The following is a 25,588-nucleotide window of genomic DNA, read 5'->3' on the forward strand; positions in this document are numbered from 1 at the left end:
CTCGAAGTATGGCCTGACAGCCGCATGCGACCCTCCTGACCTTTACATGCAGCTGCCTGGTCAATAGCTTAGATATGAGAGTCGCTCACACGCAAGTTTGGGCACGCTGTGGTATCTCGGGGAGATTATTTAGAGTGGTTTCTATCTCTTTATAGTAGATGAGAGTTCTTCCAACAGTGGGAGTGAGCGTTTGTGGGTGTGCTGACCTGTTGGACCAGCGTGACAATACAGGTACATGTGATGGCTGTCATTGCATGTTATAAGTGAAACGAGATACAGGATGGAGCCCCTTGACGCATATAACTACAGGACTTGTTCTTTTTAATATTTTCCTAGGATTCGAGTGGTCTATCGATCCGGGTGTTTGCGGGTATTAGTTCCCTGGAATAACTATACAGTCCGTGAGTTGGAGAGAGAAATTCTCACTTGAGGTATTGGAGTGATCACTATTTTTATTATCTTTAGTTTGTATTTGGGTGTCTCTTCTCCGGGTGTAGTGGTGTAGTGCACTCTGAGTTGATAGCCTGGTCACCTCTCGCACAAATTGGTTTAGAGTGGGTGAGTGCGAACTTGGTTCCTTGTTTTGGCACTACCACGCTTTTTTCACCTATAATCTCTTGACCTTCTGAGCACTGCATGGTCACTGATTGGATAGTATAGATGCGGTAGAATAGTATGTATAGTTATGTTTTTCTTATTAAAATTATAGATACGTTGATACCCTTGTCCTGATGAAGCCGAAAGGAATCATTGGCTGAAACGCGACCGCAACTGCGTCAACATACTTATGAGGAGTCCCATTACTTTGATTTTTTTCCTAGAGTGAGAGCGCCTAGAGAATAATTAGATTAGAGGTGTGATACCTCTGGCGCAAAAGGGACTTCCCCAGAGTGTACTACTTGGAGTAAGGAGTGTACATTCCCATTGTTTTGGTCTCAGTAGGGTTATTGTATATATTGTATATGTTGTATATATTGTGTATATGTATTGTATCATATATATGAATGTGATTTATATGTGATCTTTAGTTATTGTTTATGTCCTGTATATATTATGTTTATGTATGAGGACATTTTAATGTGATTTGTTTGTACCCAGCCCCGTCACATTACACGTGTATTTGTTGAAATCATGGATATGTAGATTTTAAAAAAAAACAATTGAAACGTCAGGGTAATTGATGGTACCTTGAATGAAAATAAATGATTGATTGGTCCCTCTGTACCATTTTCTATTTTATACACATCTTTGATGGTATATGCCCAGGTATAGGAGGGTGATTTGGGCATTTCCTCCTTGTTTGAGCCTGGTCAATAGCAGCACTGGGCTGCAGTTTACTCAACTTACCACCAATATTAAAAAGATGTTATAGAAACGTGCAAGAATCTCTTTAAAGGTTAACTGAAGTTAAAGCAAGGAAGTAACTAGGGTGTCCTGCACTGCTTAACTTTAGGAACTTCTTCATTTTGAAAGACATATTGAAGTAAATGTGCAAACATATGACAGAATCTCTTTAGAACTCAATTACTCAATTATATCAGTGCTTTGGGAAGTATTTTTTTAAGTGATAGTTTTCCAACAGTAACTTTGAAACATTTATGCTCCCCCCCCCTCTCAGACTGCAATGCCAATCGTGAACTAAGAGGCAAGTCAGTTTTTATGTGAACCCTCTGGGTGGTCTGAGTTACTATTCTACAGACACAACTTTATAGTTTATTAAATCTAGCAACGGAGAAGGTTTTGTACAGTGCACATCCTGAAGTCATGAATTTGGAGATCTTCCTGTATGTGTTAATTAAGTAAAAGGAGGAAAAATGAAATAAAACAATTGCATAGCATCACGCAATTTGATCTTTTGATGGAGCCACCATTGTGAAATTCAGCCACTAGATGTACATGCTTTGCTTTCCCTACACCCACCTTACCGCCCCATGCCCCCTCGACCGCCAACCTACTGTCATTAATGCAGCCCTTGGTCACATCACCAACCAAACATTTTGGCCCTTGGGAAAATGTTTGTGAGTAGACATGCTCCAAGCGGATGTCCGCCTTTGGTCTACAAGGTTGTCCCCTACTGCACTACTGCATGTGTTCCAGTGTTACACTAGAAGAACAACAATTTTCTTAGTGACTGTATTCTGCAAATACTCTCATAACTGGACCTTTGCTGAAACTGTGAAAACATGTTTAAAGGTTTCTTTGTAATTTTGCATGTATTTATTGAAAATAAAATCAACTTTTTATTTGAAACGCACCTGTTCGGCCAAGTCCAGCATGGCAATGAATAGCTACTTTTCCTTCTTGCAGTGCAAAAGCCATCACTTTCACCATGTCAAGTATAGTAGTGAGAGAAGCAACGCCATAATCCTTCCATCCAAAGTTATAAAAGTAAACTGAAAAATATAAAACATTAGCTCTCTTCCGAACCCAAGAATGAGGCACGTATAATTAAAACATAGATTTGTATTCATAAGCAAAATTCTAAATAATTTGTGGGCATCTTTGTGAAGTATCACGTTTACACTCATTAATCATGCATGACCTGGAAAATGTGTCCTTATGTACTGAAGTGCGCATGCTGTGCTCATTTCCATTTTCTTCAAATTGATTCCCAGTGAACATATCTGATGCAAAAGCGCAGCTGGAATCCCCTCACAGTACACCTTTACATAAGATGTTACCTAGCTTGCTATGGCACACTAAAATATCAGTGTGATATTTAAAAAAACAGGACTGGCATATTTAGTGTGCTTTTTAAACCCTTCCCCTGGTGAGGGTTCTCAGCAAGAACTGAAATATGTGTTCAGATATACAAAACCTAAGCCTGCTTGGGGGAACACCGAGCAATTCTTTGTAATGTTTTTGCACAGAATATGTGGGAGTATAATGGTGGCATGTTTTCTCAACTCGAAAATGAGGTCAAAAGTATAAATTGTTCATTAGCATTGACGATTCCTTATTGGCACAGTGTTTAAGAAGATACCAGGACACGTGTCTGCAACGTTGCCAAGTATATGGATCTGTATGCATGGAATTGCAGACATATTACCTCAGAAATACTGGGGCTGGGTGTGTGTTTACAATAAAACTGGCCAGGAGACCTGACTGTAATTTTATCTGTTTCAGTCGAAGAGTAACAGGGTGTTACGTCTTGAAGATATAACACCATGCTACTCCAGAAACGTTGCCAGCGACACAGTGTTTAGGCACTGATTCAATCAATCAATCAATCAATCATAGCATTTGTATAGCGCACTACTCACCCGGAGGGTCTCAAGGCGCTTGGGGAGGGGGGGGGGGGGGGGGGGGTCCGCTACTGCTCGAACAGCCAGGTCTTGAGCTGCTTCCTGAAGGCGAGGTGGTCTTGGGTCAGGCGGAGGTGGTTCGGGAGGGAGTTCCAGTCTTGGCGGCCAGGTGGGAGAAGGATCTTCCTCCTGTTGTGGCTCTTCGGATGCGGGGGACGGCGGCGAGGGCGTGGCTGGTCGATCGAAGGTGGCGTTTGGGAGCGTAGAAGTTGAGGCGGCTGTTGAGGTAACGCGGGCCTTGGTTGTGCAGGGCTTTGTGTGCGTGGGTGAGGAGGCGGAAGGTGATTCTCTTGTTGACCGGGAGCCAGTGCAGGTCTCTCAGGTGTCTGGAGATGTGGCTTCGTCTGGGGATGTCGAGGATGAGTCTTGCTGAGGCGTTCTGGATTCGCTGGAGTCTCTTCTGAAGCTTGGCGGTGGTTCCGGCGTAGAGGGCGTTGCCGTAGTCCAGACGGCTGGTGACGAGGGCCTGGGTGACCGTCTTCCTGGTCTCGGTGGGGATCCACCGGAAGATCTTACGTAGCATGCGCAGGATGTTGAAAGAAGACGAGGAGACGGCGTTGACTTGTCTGGTCATGGAGAGGGAGGAGTCCAGGATGAAGCCCAGGTTGCGTGCGTGGTCTGTTGGTTTGGGTGCGGAGCCCAGGGCGGGTGGCCACCAGGAGTCATCCCAGGCGGAGGGCGAGGAGCCCAGGATGAGAACTTGCGTCTTGTCTGAGTTCAGTTTCAGGCGGCTAGTCATCATCCATTCGGCTACGTGTTTCATCCCTTCGTGTAGGTCGGCTCTGGCGGTGGCGGTGTCGTTGGTCAGGGAGAGGATCAGCTGTGTGTCGTCGGCGTAGGAGATGATGTTGAGGTTGTGTTGGCGTGCGATGGCCGCAAGGGGGCTCATGTAGACATTGAAGAGGGTGGGGCTGAGGGAGGAGCCTTGAGGAACGCCGCAGATGACTTCGGTGGCCTCTGACCTGAACGGGGGTAGGCGGACTCTCTGTGTTCTTCCAGCGAGGAAGGAGATGATCCATTCCAGTGCCTCCTCCTGGATTCCGACGTTCCTGAGGCGTTGCACTAGGGTGCGGTGGCAGACAGTGTTGAATGCCGCAGAAAAGGTATGGAGGATGAGGGCCGCTGTTTCTCCGTTGTCAAGCAGGGCACGGATGTCATCGGTGGCAGCGATGAGGGCGGTCTCGGTGCTGTGGTTGGCCCTGAAGCCCAACTGTGAGGGGTCGAGGGATCCATTCGTCTCGAGGAAGGCGGCCAGCTGCTTGTTGACTGTCTTCTCGATGACTTTGGCTGGAAACGGGAGGAGCGAGATGGGGCGGTAGTTCTTGAGTTCGGTGGGGTCTGCTGTTGGTTTCTTTAGTAGAGCGCTGAGTTCGGCGTGCTTCCAGCTCTCAGGGAAGGTTGCGGTGTCGAAGGAGGCGTTGATGATGTCCCGTAGCTGGGGTGCGATGGCGGCGTCGGCTTTGTTGAAGACGTGGTGAGGGCAGGGGTCGGTTGGAGATCCGGAGTGGATGGAGTTCATTGTGCGGATGGTGTCTTAGGTGTTGATAGGGGTCCAGGCGCTGAGGGTGGTGGTGGGGGGCGTTGGTGCGGTCGTGGGGAGCGTTGGTTGTGTGCTGAAGCTGTTGTGTATGTCAGCGATCTTGTTGTGGAAGTAGGAGGCGAGGGAGTTGCAGAGGTCTTGTGATGGGGTGATGTCGTTGATTCCGGCGTTGGGGTTGGAGAGCTCTTTCACGATGTTGAAGAGTTCCTTGCTGTTGTGTGCATTGTTGTCCAGTCTTTCCTTGAATGCTGTTTTCTTGGTGGCGCGAATTACAACATATGCGGAGGTGGCATTTGATTGCGTCCCCTGGAAATATCTTGGGCAAATTATAGTAAAGGCGAGCTTCAAATCTGATCTGATCTGATATGGAGTACACAAGCATTTTAAGAATCTCCCACTGCTACCATAAGTATTAACAGGTGTTTAAGCGCAGCAATTTCAGTTTTAACATGCAGTCGCCTCAGAGAAGTCCTATAATCATTAAGCACAGTCCTACTTCTTCCCTACACACACCTGGTATATATAATCATAAGAAATCACACCGACATTACCTACCACACACTTACAATAAGATTCCAACACCATGCAGACATTTATTGATTTATACTGTGGATTCAAACTAAAAATTTCTGATATTTCACCAAGTAGACATTGAAAATGGTGCCATTTATGCCAGTATATATATTTGTATTTGCTTCTCATTATACAACATGTATTGGTTTCCAAATACATTCACAATTTTTCAAATGTAAGGTTTGTTTAAGTTTACGGCGGCACAGCTTCAGGTCTGGATCGCCTTGTGACGATGGTGGCGGATTGGTTTGAAATGGGAGCCCTTATCCAGATGGAGGAATTATGTGAACATCATGCCCTGCCCAGTGGCCAGTTTCTTATCTATGGGGCACTGGTGAGGCCGTACACAAGCTTATGGGGCTTTGCAAGGGAAAAGCCTCCACAACATCCAGTGCTGAAGTTACTACTCTCCGGTGGCTCAGCACGGTGTAGGTCACATGGTTGTACATGGGACTAAAACCATTGGTGACTCTTAGGAACAGATGGGAAGATGTACCGGGTCATGACTTTCCCGATAGAGACTGGGACAGTAAGCTAGCCTCCCCCAAATGCACTAGTTGCAAATCTAGGTTGGAATATATACAATTCTTGCATTGCTCTTGTAATGTAGTCCTTTGTTAATTTCACTGAGAATGTCTATGTATACAAGCATGGCAGCCCGATCACCATACCGTGAACAAGGCGAAAGGCGAAGGCCGAAAGGCGTTGGTACGAGGCAAACATTGCAATAATAAATATACGAAGCATCTCAGAGTGTCCTGGTAATCTCATGATTAAGGGGATTGTTTGGGGCTACCGGACCCGATCCAGGACCGCTGCACTGTTCAGCCCTTGGTCTCCTGATTTACTTTGGCGAATATATATATCCACCAAAGTAAATCCGATATGCAAGCTTGGGCTGGCCTGTTCCTTCTGGAGGAGGACCATGGCTGATTTGCATGTGGCTAGGTCTAATCTGAGATGGCATAGTGGAAACAAATGATGGACTGAGATGCCCCTCAAGAGATCACCAGTGGCTGAGATTAATTCAAGCATTCTATCCATCACCTTATTGTTTGCTGCAGTTGGCACCCATCGTGCGATATGTATACATAGCAGTGGGTCCCATGCTTACTGTGCCACTGGAACTAAGCTGCCCTGACTGAAGAGGCCCAAAGACCGAAATCAGTCTAGGTAGCTCGTTTTATGGTTCAGTGAGAGACCTGGTATTTCATTCTATGCATCACGTTCTTATTTGTTGCAGTTACATACCATGGCTCATTGAAGATAAAGAGGACTGAATCCCAGCTGGTTGCAATAGAACATCAGTGTAAGAAATCAAAAAGCACACTGAATAAAACCTGCTTGCAAATACGCAACACATTTTACAAACTAGCCATTAAGAAAGCAGAAAGGCACCACTATTCAGGGCAGGACAGGTGATGCCCGGCATAGGGGGATGTAAATATAAATGTGTGTATACTTGTAAAGCGCACTGTCGCCCCATCTCGGGGCATCCTGGCGCTGTATACCGCTGTGGAACCCTTCCTGGCTTTCCCTGTGAGATGTCCCCTTCCTGGGCACCCCCAAGGTGAAGCCAGGCATCCCAGCGCTGTTGGGGCCGTTGTGGAGATTAAGCAAGCTATTGCCCAGAGTTGCAGAGTGTGACCCATGATTAGAGTAGGCACCGAGGCGAGAATTATCGAGTCCACGGACATTGAGCGCAAGACCCTGCCGCGTCGGGAATTGAACCCTGGTCCCGGGCCTGACCTCTGCATCAGGGTCTGCCGCTTCTAACCAGTGAGCCACACTTGTCCACTGGGATCACCCAGGAGGCTGGAAAGGTGGGTGCTGGTATTGCCTCAGGGAGTCAACTCAGTGCTGTATGAGTATGAGGGTTTATATTAGTGATCCTTTCTGTGTCTGGGGGTGGGGGACCAGAGTTTGTCTATCCATGGGCCTCTTCAAAGGCCATTTGTCCAGACTCGCACTACTAGTCACGCCTCTGGCAGAGGAAGAGAAGAGGTATGTAAACCTTCTTTGGCTGCCTCTTGCCTTGCAAACGTGCACATGGCTCCCTGGGTTCTTCTGAGACAGAGTGACCTCGAGTTTCAGTCCAGCACTGTGCTTCACTATTGGCTTCACCTTTATTCAGGCTCCCGTGAAGTGACAGACAGATGGGAAGGAGTCCGTGTGGGGCTTTTTCCAGTGTCCAGCCACGAGGATAGAGGGCAGCACAGGCAGAGCAGATTGGTGGTGAGTATGTACTTTTTTGTTTTCATCTTGTCACATTTGCTGTGCATTCAGAGACAGGTCAACTGACCGGCTATATTGTCTGACAAATTGCTGTTCATTCATTTTAAATGGAGAGTTTTATTTTTGTAACGGAAAACTTAAGTTTGTTTTACAAAATCCTCTATCTGTAAAGGAACAGCACAAATATTTTAATGTATATCAGCATTTAGAAAAACGAAGCACATTATTTAGTCATTCTGAAATGTGAAGAAAACAATAATTTTAATTGGACAAATTAAATCAAGTCACCTTACTGAGTTGTATGCAAATTACAAATATTTTCTGAAGCCCAATTTCCACATATTATCATTTGAATGCTCATAGTTTTATCAGTAAAACTGCATGTCAGTGGAATTTTTAGAAATTTCAATGGAGAATGTGGTGTCTGTAAATGACAGAGCAGTACCACAGCATGCTTTAGCAATATATTTGCAACAGTGGTCTTCAAAATGCTCAGCTGCCTACACATAACAAGCTCATCGAGGTGATGAGGCGAGGCGCAACTCTTACACTTGTTTTTTGTGTGATGCTTGGAAGGCTGGGCTGTACGCTGCCCAAGTTATCTACGAATTCCATGGGTGCCACAGCCTGGGCCATGAAGGGCTGATGGGTGTCCTGGACTGGCCTAAATTCTTGACTGTATTATGGAAAGCCTCTACTGTGGCCACAGAGGAGACAAAACTGATGGTCTGCTGAAGTGGTAGAACAGAAAGACCTGACGAGCCTCACTATCTTTAAAGCGTTTAAGGTTAGTTTCTGCTTCTTCTATCAAAACAGGCGACAGCATCAAAGGGAATGTCCATCAAAGTGGACTGGACAGCGCATGAGAAGCCTGTGGATTTCATCCAAGTATGCCATCTGATGGCCAGACAGATGTCAATGGCCCAACTGAGACAACCTGTAGTGTCTAATCAACAGCTGATAGTAAATTTAGCGACATCACAGCCATCTTAAATGGTTTGCATGAGAGTTGTATACAAAATTATATCATGGGTTGTTTAAATGCAATGAAACTGATAGATATCTTGCATAGCTCCTCCAACCATATCTCGGGGTGAACTATATGGAATAATCCATATTGGAAATGTGTAGAAAGTGATGCCAACTTTTTAATAATATTCAGTCTTTGCCAATATGCAGCAATCGCAAATATCTGTCAACATTTAGTTTCACAGGGATTTGCAAAGCGCTGTAACCATGCAAAAAATATTGTTTTCTCTCAATTCTCTGAAGCATTCCAATGTATGTAGTAATACTCTACAATACTCATCTTCAATCTCTTTTTAGGTCGGACCTTTGAGACAGCTGCAGCTGCAGCTGCCACGCAAGACTATAGTTTTTCCTAAACATTCACTCATAATATCCATAGCGAGAGGGGCTTTTAGTCATCTGACTTAATCCAGTAGTCTTTTTAATTGCAATTCTGAATTTGGTTCAGCCCGCCAGATCACATAGTATGGATCAATAGGTCGGCGCCCTTTACCCACTGGCTCTCTTCAATTGTGTGACTGCACTAAGCCGACTGCACAAAGCATGTGCATATTGTTTACATGCCCCTAAAATTGTTCCTTTTTATTTCACTACCAAACCTTGTTCAAAATGTGCTTTTTATTTAAATTATACCAACTTTAAAAGTTGGCTTTTATTATATCTGTACTTTGAGTGCCCAGATGCATAATTTATATTACATTAATTCTTGAAGTTGGTGTTCTAATGTGACATTTTTATTTGTAGCATTTAAAGAGCACATTACACCAATCAAGGCATCCAAGTGCTATACAGGAGGGAGAACTGAGAAGAAAGCAGTTCAGCAACAGCTGAAACCCCCCTCATTTCTCCCCCAAAGGGATTCATCTGCAAAAAGCCAAGTTTTACCTGCTTGCGGAACATCAGGTGCGAACTAAGGCTCTGGATATGTGCCAGAAGGGAGCTCCAGAGTTTGACAGCTGTCACAGTAAAGGCCCATCCCCCCACCTAACTTTAGTACACAGAGGAACCATTACCATATACTGACCAACCAAGTGCAACGGCCTCTAAGGTACATACCAAATCAGGGTTGTCCTGAGATAACTCAAGCCCTGAGAGTGGAGACCTTTGTGAGTCAAGCAGAGTGCTTTAAAGCGCACTCGCTTCTTTACTGGTAGGCAATAGAAAGATCTCAGTCATTCTCTAACCAAGGCAAATTTGGATTTACCCAGAACCAGGCATGCAGCAGCATTCTGGATGCCTTGGAGCTTATTTAAGGAATATTGGTTAGCATTTAGGTGAAGGATGTTACAGTAGTCTAAGCAAGAGGTGATAAGAGCAATGACCACTGACACCCTCTGCTCCTTTGGTAGAAAAGATAATATTTTCTTCAGAATATCGATCATCCAGAAGCAAAAACTCACTGATCCATTAATCTGGGTGTCAAATGACAAGGTGTAATCAAAAATCACAACCAGATTTGTAGCCGCAACTAACGGAGTGGGGAAAATTCCACCTGTTTCTGGCCACCGACGGTTAGTCCAGATGGAGCCGTCAGCTCCAAACACCAAGATCCCCATTTAATTTCAGCCAGTTCTCGCTCATCCATCTGCTGATCCCGCATACAAGCCCTGAACCTCCTCTCCCCCACCTCATCCCAGTCATCAGATACGGACACGATGATCTGGGTATCGTACGCATAGGAAGATACATGGAAACCAAAAGAACGTACTAGTTTAGCTAAAGGGGCGAAATACTAATGAAATAAGGTCGGGCTAAAAGATGCCCCTTGGGGAACCCCAAAGGAAGCTGGTGGGGGTGCTCTGAATTCTCCGCAGCTGAGTCAGATTGTTCTATTCCAATAAAAGAATTCCAACAGACTAAGAGACATCCCCTTCAGCCCTGCCTGTCACAGCCTATACACCAATAAAGATGGTGACATGGTGTCAAAAGGCTGCTTACAGGTCAAGTAAAACCAGAATTGCTGCGCCTCCCTGATCTACTTGTCTACGAATAATATTAGAGGTAGCTATAAGTGCTTATTCAGTACAATGATTTCTCCTGAACCTGTTTTGGGACCTGGCGGACGATAAGTCAGCAGTCCATCAAAATAGTACTGAGTGCTTATTTTTGATTTTAAAGTGTCCCACCTCACAACCTTCAATGGCAGTGTTGACATTCTCAAGTGTGCAACTGAACAGATCTCTAAATGTAATTGCCAGACCTACCCATCTCTGTGCACTTCTGTCCACTCTCACCGCCTCAAAACCTGGTGATGCGGCGCTAGTGAAATCTGGGCCCGAGTCCTTCTTGGCCCAGGTCTCTGTGATAAAAAAACAGTCCACCTGGGTCTGTCTTGATCATCTCCTTAATCTCCAGTCTATGTTTAATCAGGGAACAGGAAATCATCAATGGTCAAAAGAGGGCATCCTTAGTCCTAGGAATCCTCTACCCCTGCTCAACTCCGGAGTATCTGGGGGAAGCCAACTCTGGTGGTGGCACTTTCCCAAAGAAGGGACTCTCAGTGGTCCAGCCACATAAAGGACAAGAACCCAATCCTCCCTCATCCGGGATTGATAATCTCTCCCCATCACACCTTCCCTTGGGCAGAAGGGTCTAAGGGCCTGCCTTGTATAAATCAAACGACGCTTGGCTATGGTCAAACTTGCAGCGTCCCTGGACCGTGGTCCCATAGTAGCTGCCTGTGATTTGAGTGTTTCATTAGATGGTGACTTATACTGTCTCCTACAGAAAAAAATAATAACATGGAAGGCAGAACTGAAAGGGTTGTTATTTTAAAATCATTAATAGCAAAACAGCCACATCAGTGCATGTTTTTTAATTTTAATGCGTTATTGCAATCACACAGAAATGACATTTAGAGAATGGCAGATTTTCTTTTTCTTTTTGTGCCATAGTCGTGATATAAAACATTCAAATAATGTAACCGTTGCACCAGACTGCTACTGTGCATGCCAATTGCTTATTTTGTAAAGGGATTGATTTCATAATTTCAAAAGCAAATATGCATTAATGAAGGAAGACTTATATAGTATGATTTAAAATCTTGTTTTCCAATGGCGAGCACAAATGAAAAAATATATACTTGAGAACACATGAAATCTCGCGGTTATATTGATTGACCATCCTTTACATGTTAGATTATCATATGGCTGTTTATGCAAGAAAAAAACAATAATCACAAATAAGTACGAAGATAGACTGATATACAAATATTCTTTAAGAACAGTTTCGTGGAATTTATAATACAGAAGAAAAGCAATGTCCCAATATTGCAATGTCCCAATATTGTCCACACAAAATATATTGCATAGCTGTTCTTGAAATCCATTGCCATAGAAAAATTCTTGAATTCTTTTCTCTTTTTTACAACAACTGCGATTTAACAAAAAGCTCTGTTAATCGTCTATAAGAGGTAAATTCATTCTCACTCTTGGCACTTCCGGTGATCCAGAATTTTCACACAAGAGAACTGAAGGAAATTTGGAGAATGTGACCCACTGTTGCGGTTTGGCAAACAATACCAGTAAAACTTGGTTCATATGATGGTTTTAAGATGCCAACACAATGCCGTGAGTCTATTGTGAGCTGAGGAAGCAAAAAAGTCATAGCGGTTGAAGCTAAAAGACAGATACCACGAGCCGTTGCTGATCAAAGTAAAAAAGCAGCTAGAGGCCATCAAATATTTGAGTTTGTGAACACTACAGAATCATAGCACAAAGTACTCAGGGCAGAATTATTCTTTTTATCACTACATTGTATTTGCTTGTATCTATGTAAGGTTCACCCATCTGATTTACAGACAGGTGGACCTTACACATTTCCGCAATGGAGACTACTCCGTCTCCGTCATAATCCTTTAACCGCCAGTTTGGTGATTCGACTGCCCACCCGAGCTAGAGTAGGCGGTTGAATGATCAGAATGTACCTAGCGGTAAGGGGCAAGGAAAACTGCAAAATTATCTCCAAACTATGGGAGATAACTTCAATGGTAACTTGGTCATTAATTTTTTGATTTTCCAAACAAAATCCAGCTTTGGTATTTTTGTTTTTGAAAATACAAAAACACGTCAAAAGTTTGACAGGTTCGGCCGCGGGACGTGGGTAGCGTCCGGTCTCCTGAAGTGGAGTGTTTCTGGTCCGTTTCGGATGGTGGATCGGTGGCAGTTTTATCTCGCAGCTACGGCGGCGTGACGCATCGGTTGCCTGGGTCGGGGACCCGCTGCCCGGAGGCCCCGTTGGGCTCCCGGGGTCGATGGGCTTGGTTCCTCGCTGGTGGCGGCGGTGTTGAGATCGCGCTTTTGAGAGTGCCCACAGTTGTCATCGGATTTGCCTGTGCCTGGTGCCCCGGAGTAGTTGACCTCCGGGGTTCAGAGACCCGCTTGGTCGCTTCGTGAGGGGCGATGGAGCGGGTGGAATGTATACCGCCGCTGCATACTGTAAAGGCCGCAATTGGGGAGCTCCATTCACAGGTCACCGCCATCATCCAGAGGATGGTCGTAACGGCTGATATCATCTGTCGGAGACCGGACTACGACCCTTTGTTGGTTCTGGAACAAGCTGTTTTACCCGCGGAGCGAGAAGCGTCTGAGACGGAGGGCCCCGCGCTGCAGCCAGACTTGGTATCTTTTGTCGACCCCCGAACGATTGCTAGCAAGCCCCGGACTATCGAATCTACATCATGCCCTATGCCGATACCGCCCCAGATGGACATGGATGATCTTATATTTCAGAGCGAGTTCTCCAGTGACTATAGGACTGTTGCCTCACCCTTTCTCTCTTGGATGGTTCAAATACGCACTAGCGATTTATCTTTGGTGGACAGCGGACATCGTTTGACTCTTAGACTTTGTGTGCTATTATCCTGGTTTCAATCCTTCCGTACTGACTTTGAACTTTCTCAACATTTTGATACTCTCATTGGGATGGCGGATCGAGCGGACAGGGCTTGCATGAAAAATCGCAGCGGCCAGGGTTGACTTTGACTGGATGGGTTTGAACAATGACTTCATTTGATACGGGATTTGTAACCTATATTAGCGCGGGAGTTGGGTGGTTCTTTCAAGCTCCCCCCGTCTGATTTTAATCGTTGCATTGTATTATTCTGGATACGTGTAGGGGCGGGTTGCTACTGGCGGGGGGTAAGGGAGACCGGGGGCCTGTTTGCTATTTCCTCCTCCACTCTTTCTTTTTCCTTCTTTTAGGTCTAGTTCCGGGGCGACAGGCACGCTGCTAGTGGGGATGGGCCGTAGCCATTGCAGGGGTGCAGGGTGGGGGGATTGGGGAGGGGTTTGTTATTTTGACTTAGTTTAGTTCTATGGCCTTTTTTTCTTTCCTTATTCTCTTAAGAGAGACGGGTTGTTTATCCTGTCTTGATTTTCTTATGTATCGGGATATCTGACTTGGCCTTCATTATCCTGAACTATGGGTGGGTGAGCCCTGCTGGCTGCTACTTCGCTGGATTGTTGATCGTACTTCTCCTTATTGATGTACCGAACTAGGTTGACATTGCATACTCCTGTGAATTGAATTTTCCACATTGATTTATTCGCTCACCCATCGCAATATTGTATTCTCTGTAAGACACCCGATATATGTAAATTTCTCTTGTTTTCTTCAATAAAACCCTTAAAAAATAAAAAAAATAAAAAAGTTTGACAGGTGGTGTCACTATGACGGTACCGACTGTCAAAATTTTAAAACATTGACATGAATGTCGATTATAAGAGATATCCACTGGGCCTGCAGACGTCGGTAAATTTGGTGGGTAAAAGACCCTACACCCTCCCCCCGCCGCCCCCAGTATGGTGGGAGAAAAGCCCTCCGGCATAACGACGGATTTATCCCATCCGCCATAGTCTAATTCAGACCGCTAATTTTTAATAAATGCTTCAGGGGTTGAAGAAGAAAACTCAGTGTTTTACCTTACGTCCGCCCCCTCGTCTCATTGGTTTTCAAGTGCAGGCCTTGACATTACTTTGGCCTGGCATTACTGCCCACTGCGCCAACTGTGCTCTTAAAGGATTCTGTGCCCCTCATCTACATTCAAGTTATTAAGGATACCTTTCGAAATGAATCATTTAGCGATGGACCACTGGCTCAAACTGATGCTCAAACGTTCCCAACACAGTTATTCACATTCGTATGGCAATCCCAAATTTAACTGTGTTAAACAACTGCACACAAGTGCGACCCGCCACTACCTATTTTGGGATTTAAAGGTGAGTCAGAGAACCCATGTAATTTTCCAGGTGCACTCGACGACAACTAAGTGGCAAACGTTTTACCTCTGACAGATACAATGCGTTTATTCTGACTTTCTGTAAGCCCTGCACTTACGATAGGGCTCTAGCGCTTCTGTAGAGGGAAATTACTCTCAAGTGCATTTCACTGGTGACACAATAGTTTCTGCCTGAATTACAGTGGTCGCCAATCTTCATAGAGGTTCACTGTGTGACTCCTCTTAGACCCAACCCCCGTCCGGCCGCAGGCTCAGCAGCCGCCATTCTGCATGTGTTTAAGAATTCATGAGGGCAGCAGCAGGGCGGAACTTACTTTCAGCCTCCATGAAAGCCTCGGGAAGGTAGGTGAAGCCGCTCTCGTGCTCCAGCGGATTGCCACAGCTGGCGTGCTCCCCGGGACGCTGGAGGTTAATTACTGTCTTAATGCGGCATCTTAAGCAAGGAACAAATCAATTACATTATTTAGTTCATCACTGTACAAATTTACACAGACTAAAATCACAAAATGGTTAGCTCAGGGAAATTATGATGGAAAGCAAAAGGCTTCATGCAAATAGATTAACCATAAACATTAACATTGGATTACAAAATGATTACTAGCTGGGATTAATGAGAGATGGGCACCTTTGAAATTGTGCAATGATGTTATATTTTTCGAGGATTTCAGTGGAGGGGCGTGCCATTGCTAGTATGTTTTCAGTAATCCTGTAAAAAAAGGAAAAGAAGAAAGCAAAGCTCAATTTGTTGTAATTTCATTGTGGATAATTAAACTACAAGAACCTGGTATATTTGTTTACCGGGAACACCTTGGTCATGTTGCTTTGTACTATGCAATGCAGTCTGGACAACCGATCGTTTGCTACAGATTCATACTCAAGAGCAGCTTGGTGGGGAATCTAAGTTTCATTCCATTTGGGCCTCACTAAAATGCAGATCCCTCCAGAATGAGCTATTATGGTGACGTAAGTCTTTCCAGCACACCTTATTGTGTTGTATAGGTTTATTTTGCTTTGGGTATTTCATAGAAAGCGAACATTGTTCCTAGGGCAGTGCAGTACGTTACAGATAGTATTTTTATAGCAGCACGATCAATCTTGACTAACTGCACATGGAACAGCATTGCCTTACAGAGTGGGAGGGCCAATTAAAATCAGAACTTTCAGCCCCAATGGCCTGCGATTGAGAACGTTAAAAAGGTACAGCACTAGACTGCACTTTTAATTTACACAACACGCAAGCGATAGAAAAAAATGTGATTCCTATGGAAATTAAGTGGGAAATTACGAGTTTAGAGGTCCATAGGACGCCAAACCTGCTGTGGCACGGCAGCTTCGCCTCACCGGCTGTTCGAACGCCTTATTTTGAGTTTGGCAGTCAGACTCCTGCCCTCCTGTCTGCATGCACGCCTAGTTCCTGCACGGCATGGACTTAAAAGTCCATGCGGTGCAGGAACTTGCTTTGACGGTCCAATTGCGGTGCCTTTTTAATAGGCACTGCTGGGGAATGCCAAAGGACTGCCCGCCTGACAATGAGAAAACTCGTAATCTGGCAGCTGGCCCAGGGGCGTAGTAAACACCCCCACAGCCCTCGCTGTGAGGGGGCCCCAATCTTCCTTATGTGAAGGGGGCCCCCTCAGCTCATCTGTAGAGAGCTGTGAGCGGCTTGCTCTAAAGCAGCTGCAGTGTGCAGCCTGCTCTGAGCTCCTCCGGTTGACCCAGAACTGAAGAGAAGCAAAGTAACAACTTACATAGTTTCTCTTCAGTCAGAGCCACCAGGCAAGCCAGGAAAAAGGATGGGGTGGGGGTCCTCAGAGACAGCATTCTCCAAAGGGCACAGCCTCTGAGAAGGGATGAGGCAGCACAGAGCTGACAGGGGTAGTAGAAGGATTGCAGCTCCAGGAACAGGATCTGTTGGTACGCATTGGAAGGTAAACAAGCATTTGTAATACATGGTTTTGCAATATATGCATTTGCATGTATGCAAGTCATATATGGTTTGGTTTGGAATTGTGTTGTGTGGATTGGATCTGTGTAGTGAAATAATGTGGCATGGAGTGCAGTGTAATTATGTGGATAGTACATCATGGAGAGGGAGCATTTTACACCCAATCAGGTGCAAGAACAGACCCAGCCAATTATAGGCTGATCGCTCTAATCGACGTGGATGCAAAAATGTACGCATCTAATCTCCTGAGAGATCTGGAAGACTGGGTTAGTTCTAAACATATCCTTCCAATCACCCAGACGGGGTTTAGGCCCGGAACCAACACCACGTGTAATCTTCTAGCATTAAATCTCCTCGTCGAAAGAGCAAAGGAAAGGTCAACAAAATTGTACACCTGTTTCGTAGACCTAAAGGCGGCGTTCGACACTGTCCCAAGGGAGATCCTATGGCAAAAGATGGCCAATTGGGGCACTCCTCCGAACTTGTTACGAGCAATAATAGAATTATACTCATCCACCTGGGTCAAGATCAAATTAGGCACTGGAGATAGAACAACAAAAAAATCCCCACCCTAATCGGCCTGAAGCAGGGATGCGTATTAGCCCCAACCCTTTTCAACATCTTCACCGCCGACCTTGACAAGCGCATCGCGGAGACACAAACTGACCCGCCAAAGCTAGCTCAATACAAAATAAGGAGGTTACAGTATGCCGACGACATAGTTCTCTGCAGCCAGACCCCTTTGGGTCTACAACGCTCCATCACAAAATTGCATGAATACATCTCTGCGAATGGCTTGCAAATTAACTATAATAAAACAAAGATCGTCTGCTTCTCATCCCGGCAAGGGCGACAACCCTTCAAATGGCACATCCCGGGTAACACTATAGAGTCAAGTAACTCCTACAAGTACCTGGGGGTAGTGGTCGACTCAAGCTGGTCATTAAAAATTCACCAACTGCATAGAAAAGCGCAGTCCAATAAACTACGGTTTGCTTTAATGTAATTGAAAACAAAATTGAAATGCCCCTCCAACCTTTACCTCTTGAAAGTGATTGAGGCAAAGTTTTTACCCTCCCTCACGTACGGTTCGGAGCTATTCAGAGGCAAAGACGCAAACTTCTTGAACCTACAACAGTCAAATCTGTTCAAATACATCTTTCACATACCAAGGTCTGTATCACAAGCGCAAGTACGCCTGGAATTCGGGCTTTCAAATCAGCATCAAGTCAGGCAAGCCGGGATACTAAAAATGTGCTGGAAATTAAGGGCAGCAAGCGAGGACACGCTGATGGGCCATTGTTGGTGCGAAATCAACAACCGAACAAATGCAAAAAACGTATGGAAAACATCTTTGGAAGACTCACTGACACAACTTAATATGCGAGAGGCATGGAATACAAACCACCCCTTTATGGCCTTCAAAAAAATAGCCAACAGTACAGCAAAACAAAAATCCATGATTGTCGACAAAGCCGCCCTCGCAAAGAAAAAACATGGTTGGACGGTGCTAGCCACTTATGAGAGAAGTGCCCCACAACCATACCTAGTCAACTATATAACACCGTCCACACAACAAATGCTCCTACGCATACGTCTGGGCACCAACACCACAAAGGATCAGACCCCAGCATGGAAGCAAACATGGCAAACATCGCTATGCAGACTGCGTGGCCGTTCGGAAGAAACACTGACTCACATTCTGTGCATCTGTCCATCATTGGCTAGTTTGAGACGTTACTACCTATTACAAATATTTCGTTTTTATCAAATCAGAACATGCAGGCCTGCCGTTATGCTAGCACTGAACAGTTTCCAGTTGCAAACGGCCTGTAGGGCCTCCAAATTCTTACAGAAGGCGAGCCTCCTAATCCAGAAAACTGAAAAAATGGTGCGGACCCAGTCCGAAGGACTGATATGTTAGGTGAGGCTCAGGCCGCAGACGATGTAATACTGTTTTTAAAAAAAGAACTTGTTTGTTTTTTTAAAGAGTGTAAATGCATTTTAACAAAGGCTAGTTCGTATACTGTTTTGTACACAATTTTGTAAAGGTTTTAACTAACCATATGCAATAAATATTTACTTACTTACTTATGTGGATAGTAAGTGTGTGGTATTGAGTGTACTGGAATTATGTGGAGTGGGATTGTGTGTCATGGAGTGGGAGTGTGTGTCTTGGAGTGAGATTATCTAGAATGGTATTTTGTGTTGTGGAGTGGTATGTAGTGGAGTTTACTTATGTGGTGTGCTGTTAAATATGGTAGCACGATGTGGAATTGTGTGGTATAGATTGGATGTATGTGGTGTGTTGTGTAATTGTGTTTTTGGTTTGAATTATGTTGTTTGTTGTTGAATTATGTGGTGTGGTATGGAAATGTGTAGAGTTGAATTTGTGTGACATGGGAGTGTGCGCTGTTGAGTGAAAATTGTGTTGAGTGGTATTATGAGGCATGGTGTGAAGTGTAGTTATGTTGAATGTTGCTATGTGGCATAGACTGGATTTATGTGTTGTATATTTATGCAATATGGAGTAGAGCATAATTATGTGGAGGTAAATTATGTGGTGCTGAGTTATATTATATGGAGTGTAATTATGTTGTATGATGAATTGTGTGGGGTTGAATTGTGGAATTGTGTGACGTGTGGAATTATGTGGCATTGTGTGGTGTATAATTGTGCGGAGTGGAATTATGCAGCATGTTGCAGAGCTGTATTTTGTCGAGGGTAATTATGTGTTTTGGAGTTGAGTGTAAATATATTGTGTGAAGTATAATTATTTAGGTTGAAGTGGAATTATGTGTTCTTGAACTGTGTTGAATGGGGTGTAATTGTGTGGTTTGGAGTGGAATTAAGGTGTGTGGAATGTTATTATGTGATGTGGAATTATGTGGTGTGGAATTATGTGGTATGGAATGAAGTGGCGATATGTGTTTTTTTATTTTTAGGATTGTAATTATGTGGTATGGAGTTTTGTAGGGTTAAATTATTTGTAGTTAAATTGTGTGGCATGGAATTGTGAGATGTTCAATTGTGCTGTATGTGATAGAATTAGCGTAGCTGCCAAGGTTTCAGATTGCTATGTTTGACATTTTCATAATTTCAGTGTAATTATGAGTGACATTTCAACAACTATGAGTGACACTTTCTCGTGAGCAAAATCAAGCAATGAAGAGGAGGGAAACAAATTAATATCAGAAATTACACCAATTTGAGCAACTAGAAACTCTAAGAAAGTCACTGAACTAAAGTGCGCTAACAGCAGGCTACTGAAAACTGAGTTGAGTCAGACTGTGTGAATGTCACCCATTATTACAGTTAAATTATGAAAATGTCACACTTACCAATCTGAAACCTTGGCATCTATGAGTGAATCAGTGTGAAAATGTGCTCTAATTGAGGTGTATTCCTCTGCACCCTCATGGTGACCAGCCTGCCAGGATTCTTTGCAAATTTGCAAGCCGTAAGCAGTTTTCCATCAGCTACATGTTAATGTAACTCTACAAAATAAATACATAGAATGTTCTCTGCAGAAATCAGAGGTTTGCCTGCGCAGGTTACACTTACACCAGCACTTTAAAAGTGGCAGTTCATTCAAGGTCGAATCAGGCCTCCCATAATATATGTTTACTCTGCGTAGAAATGCTGTAAAGTATTTTTTAAATGCTAATCTGTGGTCAGATTAAACCTTCCAAAAAGAGCTGCTTTCATCTATGAGTAATCAGTCTGTTTCTGGGATGCTAAAATCACAGTAAGACCCAGTGACCTACCCTCTAGTGCCTCCTCAGTGATCTTCTGTCTGAGGTAGGGTGCAACTGGGATCTAACGTGTTTTAGGACTATGTGGTCCAGGCTGCCCTAGGCTGAAGTGTTTCGTCCATTTAGCCAGGAGTGTGAGAGGAGGGGAGATCCGAGCCTGAAGCAGTATGTGCAGTGGTGCCTCCGATGCTCCCAGACTAGAGTTAGGTCACCGCTCCCTGTGTCACCGTAGGCACCTAGACCCTCGGCGCAATCAGCTCGTCTGTGAAGCAAGGTCTGTATGTGCATTAATACAAGACCTGCTGGACAGAGAAGGACCTGAGGCTTCTTCTGTGTGTGTGTAAATTGGGCCTCACAGGCCTGCGACCAGCAGGCAGAGGCCAAACTTGAGAGGCTGGATGAGGCAGTATAGTAGACTGTTAGAGCATGCCTCTAGATGGACTCTAATCAAAAGAAAAGCATTGAGGACCGCGGGATGGGCCAACAGGCATTGGATGCCTGTGAGGTGAATGGCCACAGTAACAGGTGGAACATACGAGAGATGACTGGAGGCGCTAACCCTCAGAAGAGCAATAATTCATGGCAGTAAGGGGAGGGAAGGTTATGTCTATGCACTCCGAGAGTGTATTGGGCGGTATCAATACTATGTCACCAGGGTACAGTAACGCTTTCGGAAACCATTGTCATGCATTTAGCAATTACTCAATGTAACACCCCTAACCAGTGCAGTTATATATCTATCTTGCATCTGAAGAAATCAATGCTCTGACACACGTAAAAGTTATCAATACACCTAGGTCACAGGAGTTATGTGACCTTAACAGTTAACGTTTTTGTTTTTCATTCTAGTATGTCTGCTGCTGAAAGTAGCTTTTACCGCCATGTGAAAGTTTCAAAGACAACAAGTAGGAATCAGCCTGGAAACAGACTCCTGCATGTTATTCCTTTAATACTTACTCATCGTTATTTCCGTTCCCCAATATCAAAACAGCAATGAAATTGGGCACAACGGCGCTGTGGTGTCATCGTGTTGGAATCTTAGATCCCGGCTCCTCCATGCAGAACGGCCGTTTTTGCACATCGCTCCCTGCAGGGAGGCGGAGGTTATCCCGGATCACAACTTCACCCACTCCAGAGCTCCTGTGCCCTTTTCAAGCCCCTAGCTCCCGTCAGGAACCAGTCCTTGCAGATGTCGCACTCTAAGCGGCTGACATCGTAGGGCTGCCGGTGCATGGCAAACGAGCGAATTCAACAAATCCTCGTAAGAACCAACTTTATGGACACACTAAGGAAATACAGCAAAATGTTGTGGGCATAAAAAAGGGACATTCATTACAGAACTACCATACAGTCAGCTGTACTGCATAACGAAATTTACATCATTGCGTTTAGGAGACAGGGGAAGCATCAGAAAACAGACGGCGGCCACATGGAAATAATACTATACCAGCATTGATTACCAGCACTGGTACCCGAGGAGGCGTGATGCCTGTTATGCGTGATTTTGTATTTCAGTACGGAGATGTGGATCACCACCCTGAAATGCGTTAGTCTAAGGCCAGATGTGTGGTACTTGGCAGGGCTGAATTAGGTGGCGTGGATTTGGACAAGCTGTGCACACTAAGGCTTTTATGTCATGGGGAATAAAGTGGACGTTTGTCTTTTTTTATGTGAAAATAATATTGGCTGTTTCTTTACCTTCCAGTACATTCCTGAACAATTTGTTAAGCTAAATTGTATTGTTGCATTGTGTGCGCATGCAGGGAAGAACAAGTGTCTGGCAGACATGCAAAAAATCATCCTAAGTCTCAGTATTAACTTCCACACTTCTAAGCCGTAATTCCAATTCTAGAGTGAGTTACCTGTTTGCTTTAAAATGACAGTTAGTAAAACAAGTAAGTGCTTTGCGAGCCTGTATAAGTAGCAAAGGTTTTAAAGGGACTTTTTTTCGTGCATGGTATTGCTTTTCCCAGTTCACGGACGGGATAAAAAACATCTCCAGATAATAATAGGGTTGACAGGATGTTGCGATAGCAGAATATTGATAAGTGTGGATTGGTGAAGACTGCGGGCAGCAAGTGCTTGATATGCTATTTGCATAAGAAAATATGTATATATTTTTGTTATCCTACATTAGTTATTAGTAAGGAAGGGGGAAGACAAGCATTCACCGACAGCATTTAGTTAATCTTAGGGAGACAAAGAATGTTGTGGTCTGTGGTATATGCCACACAGAAGTCATAGGTATATGTATCAGGAGCTGCCATTTAAAGGAAGTGGAAATGCACTTTAGATGTTGCCTGTATTAATGGCTACTGTGCGGTTGCAGACTTCGCTGGGCTGACAGTAGGTGGGGAAATGCTACATTTTCACTGTAGGTTTAATTACATGAATCGCGCATTCTCTCTGGTGTTTGTCCTTGGGGTACTTGCTGACTGCTGCTACACATGGGATCAGGTTTGCCTTTGACAGGAGGTATGGTTGAGTGGGGTACATAGTGTTAATTAATGTTGGTGTGAGCAAACAAAAATCGGACCCTTTGTACATTTAAGATTATTGTGTGCATCATGCAGAAGATGAAAAGTAGAAGGAGCGGCTTTGATGCCATAGAGGCTAGAAGGAAGAACCATTTTGGGGTGGTCAGCTGAAGAGATTGTTTAACATGTTTTAAACTACTACAGAGGCATTGGGGAAGGCAGCAGCTGAAAGGCTCTGTCTTTACTGGTAGGCAGCGGTTAGATGGGGACCGCCCATCAGTTTTTCTGTCGGTGGTGGACAGGGGAGCAGTGGGTGGCAGTCTCGGGTTCACAGTGACATCAGAGGGGTGGTTTTAAAGGCGTGCGGAAAAACATAACTGCGGGCTTCGTAGGGGTGAGAGTAGAGTTAATGGATGCGTTAGTAGCAGGCACAAAGGCAGTGGTCTGTGTTTGGAGGTGGTCAACTGAGGGGGCTTCGCTTGAAGGTGGGTCATCATGTAGGAGGATGTGTTTGGTGGGCCGGCTGGAGGCAGTGTTATGTAACTTTGCTGGAGGGCGCAGCAGCAGTATTTACTGATGTATGTAAATCACCCGATAAAAGGGCGGATGTGACCAATGGAGGAACCAGAATCCTTTTTTTATGGCTGAGGTGAGCTCCTGCAGTATGGCGGGTCGCTGGCCTAAGAGCTCTTGGCTGGCGCGCAGAATGGGGGGCCCCCTCCATGTACTTTGCAGGGGGGACCCCTCACGTTTCGTTACGCCACTGGGCTGGCCAGCGGTGAAGGAGTGGGGCGGTGGCATACCATGGATTCTGGCAAAATGTTGACCACCTATGTTTTTAATGGTCGCTCTTTTATAACATGAGCATTTTTGCTGGCAGTCTGGCTATCTTTCACATATTATTAGACAAACCAGGACATGTCGGCATTTTCTGTGACATTCTGTTTATCCCTGGTAAAATAATTGCCCATATATGCGACGTTGTGGCCATTTTTGGTGATAATTTGATCATCCCTGGTATAACAGTAACACTCCATGACAATTATGGGTATTCTAAGCAACATTCCTAATATCTCTGGCATGATGCTGTGCTTCTCTGCTATAATATGGATTTTGTTAACATGCTATAGCTGTCCTTAACATAAGGGTGGTCTTGATACACGTTTACCCATCCTTAACCTACTGTGGCACTTAATGAAATCATTCTGTCTCCCCCTGCCATAACAGAGACGAAACCCCTTAGCCTCTCGCAGCAATCACTTGTATTTGATTATAGGAAATGGGTATGAAAAAAAGAATCTATTTATGTGTGACAGTACTAAAAAATAAATAAGATTTCAGGGCACAAAACACAGTTTTCCATGAAAATGTCACGTTTCCGTTTGAGGGAATTAGAGTTAATATTGAAAAATCTATATTTGGTGGAAAAAAGGCAGCATTTTAAGAAATAATATGCTGTAATTTCCGAAAAAGTCACTGTGTTTATTAAATCTATTTCAAAGCTGGTATTTGAGCGATAATTCCTCCTGAGTTCAGGAGATGTATTGCTTACCTTGGTTGCTTGATGCCAGAGGGCAGTTAGTGCTCTGGCAGTTAAAGATTCGTGTGAAGGAATTTCATCATCAAAATTAATAAAACTTGCTATGACAATATCACTATTAATGTCTCGGCCCTAAGCATGTGCAGACCTGTCTCATCCAGTAGTTTCTATACAATTGAGCAGCAATACCACTGTCTGAGCCACTAGGATTTGTTTACTTCGGTGTATCTAGCCTGTGATTATGAGATTTGCATTACTTTTGATTGTCCCACTTTGTCACTCCAAGCAGAAATCCAGAAAATAAATGAGACTGAGAACGTACAGTGAAGATGCAGGATTGGAAAATTAGGCAACAAAAGCTGCTATGTATACATTTTGACAAACTAGCATTATCAAAGTAAACAGGTCTAACCTTGGTGAGCCGTGTAATGGTTATTTTTCCACTTTATATTATAGGCTTATTTCACAAAACTAATTTAAAAAAAAGAAAATAATTGTCGCCTAAACATGGCGGCCATACACTTGCAATAATAATGTTTACATTTAAAACTAAATTACCAATTGCATACGATTTTAATAGCACATAAAGATGCTTCTTAGCAGGCAGGAGTGCTAACAACCAATAAAGAATCAATTTTTGGTTTGAGTGCACATCATAGGTAAATACTATTACTATTGGCACAAAGAGAATGTACTATTGTTTTTTAATTACTGCAACCTGGAAAACAGGTTTATAAACATAACATGGCTAAAAAGAAATTTAGAAAAAGATACAGAAAACAAAGTATTGGCAAAGCAACGCATTGGCACTCAATCTGTGACGCGAAATGCACTTCTTTTTAGTTGGATGTGCACGTGTACAACGAAGGGGCTGGCATGACAGCTAATCTGTCTCTGTGCTAGAGCTAATGATGGGCCATGTAGAATTGCATAACCAGGTTTTTCATCAAC

At 44.2% G+C, this 25,588-nt stretch overlaps 1 protein-coding gene across 4 annotated transcripts in view; it reads right to left on the reverse strand.

Annotated features, from left to right (window-relative positions):
- Positions 1 to 25,588, reverse strand: part of PTPDC1 (protein tyrosine phosphatase domain containing 1) — a 353,990-nt gene that overhangs the window by 79,985 nt on the left and 248,417 nt on the right. For all 4 annotated transcript variants that reach the window (XM_078661619.1, XM_078661618.1, XM_078661617.1 and 1 more), the window contains 3 exons: positions 15,546 to 15,626; positions 15,235 to 15,353; positions 2,256 to 2,393 (listed from right to left, as the gene is read on the reverse strand). In XM_078661619.1, coding sequence (XP_078517745.1) covers positions 2,256 to 2,393; positions 15,235 to 15,353; positions 15,546 to 15,626 — 338 coding nt within the window. The remainder of the gene's footprint in view (positions 1 to 2,255; positions 2,394 to 15,234; positions 15,354 to 15,545; positions 15,627 to 25,588) is intronic.

The sequence above is a fragment of the Lissotriton helveticus genome, chromosome 9 (genome assembly GCF_964261635.1).
Source record: "Lissotriton helveticus chromosome 9, aLisHel1.1, whole genome shotgun sequence".
Classification (NCBI taxonomy): Eukaryota; Metazoa; Chordata; class Amphibia; order Caudata; family Salamandridae; genus Lissotriton; species Lissotriton helveticus.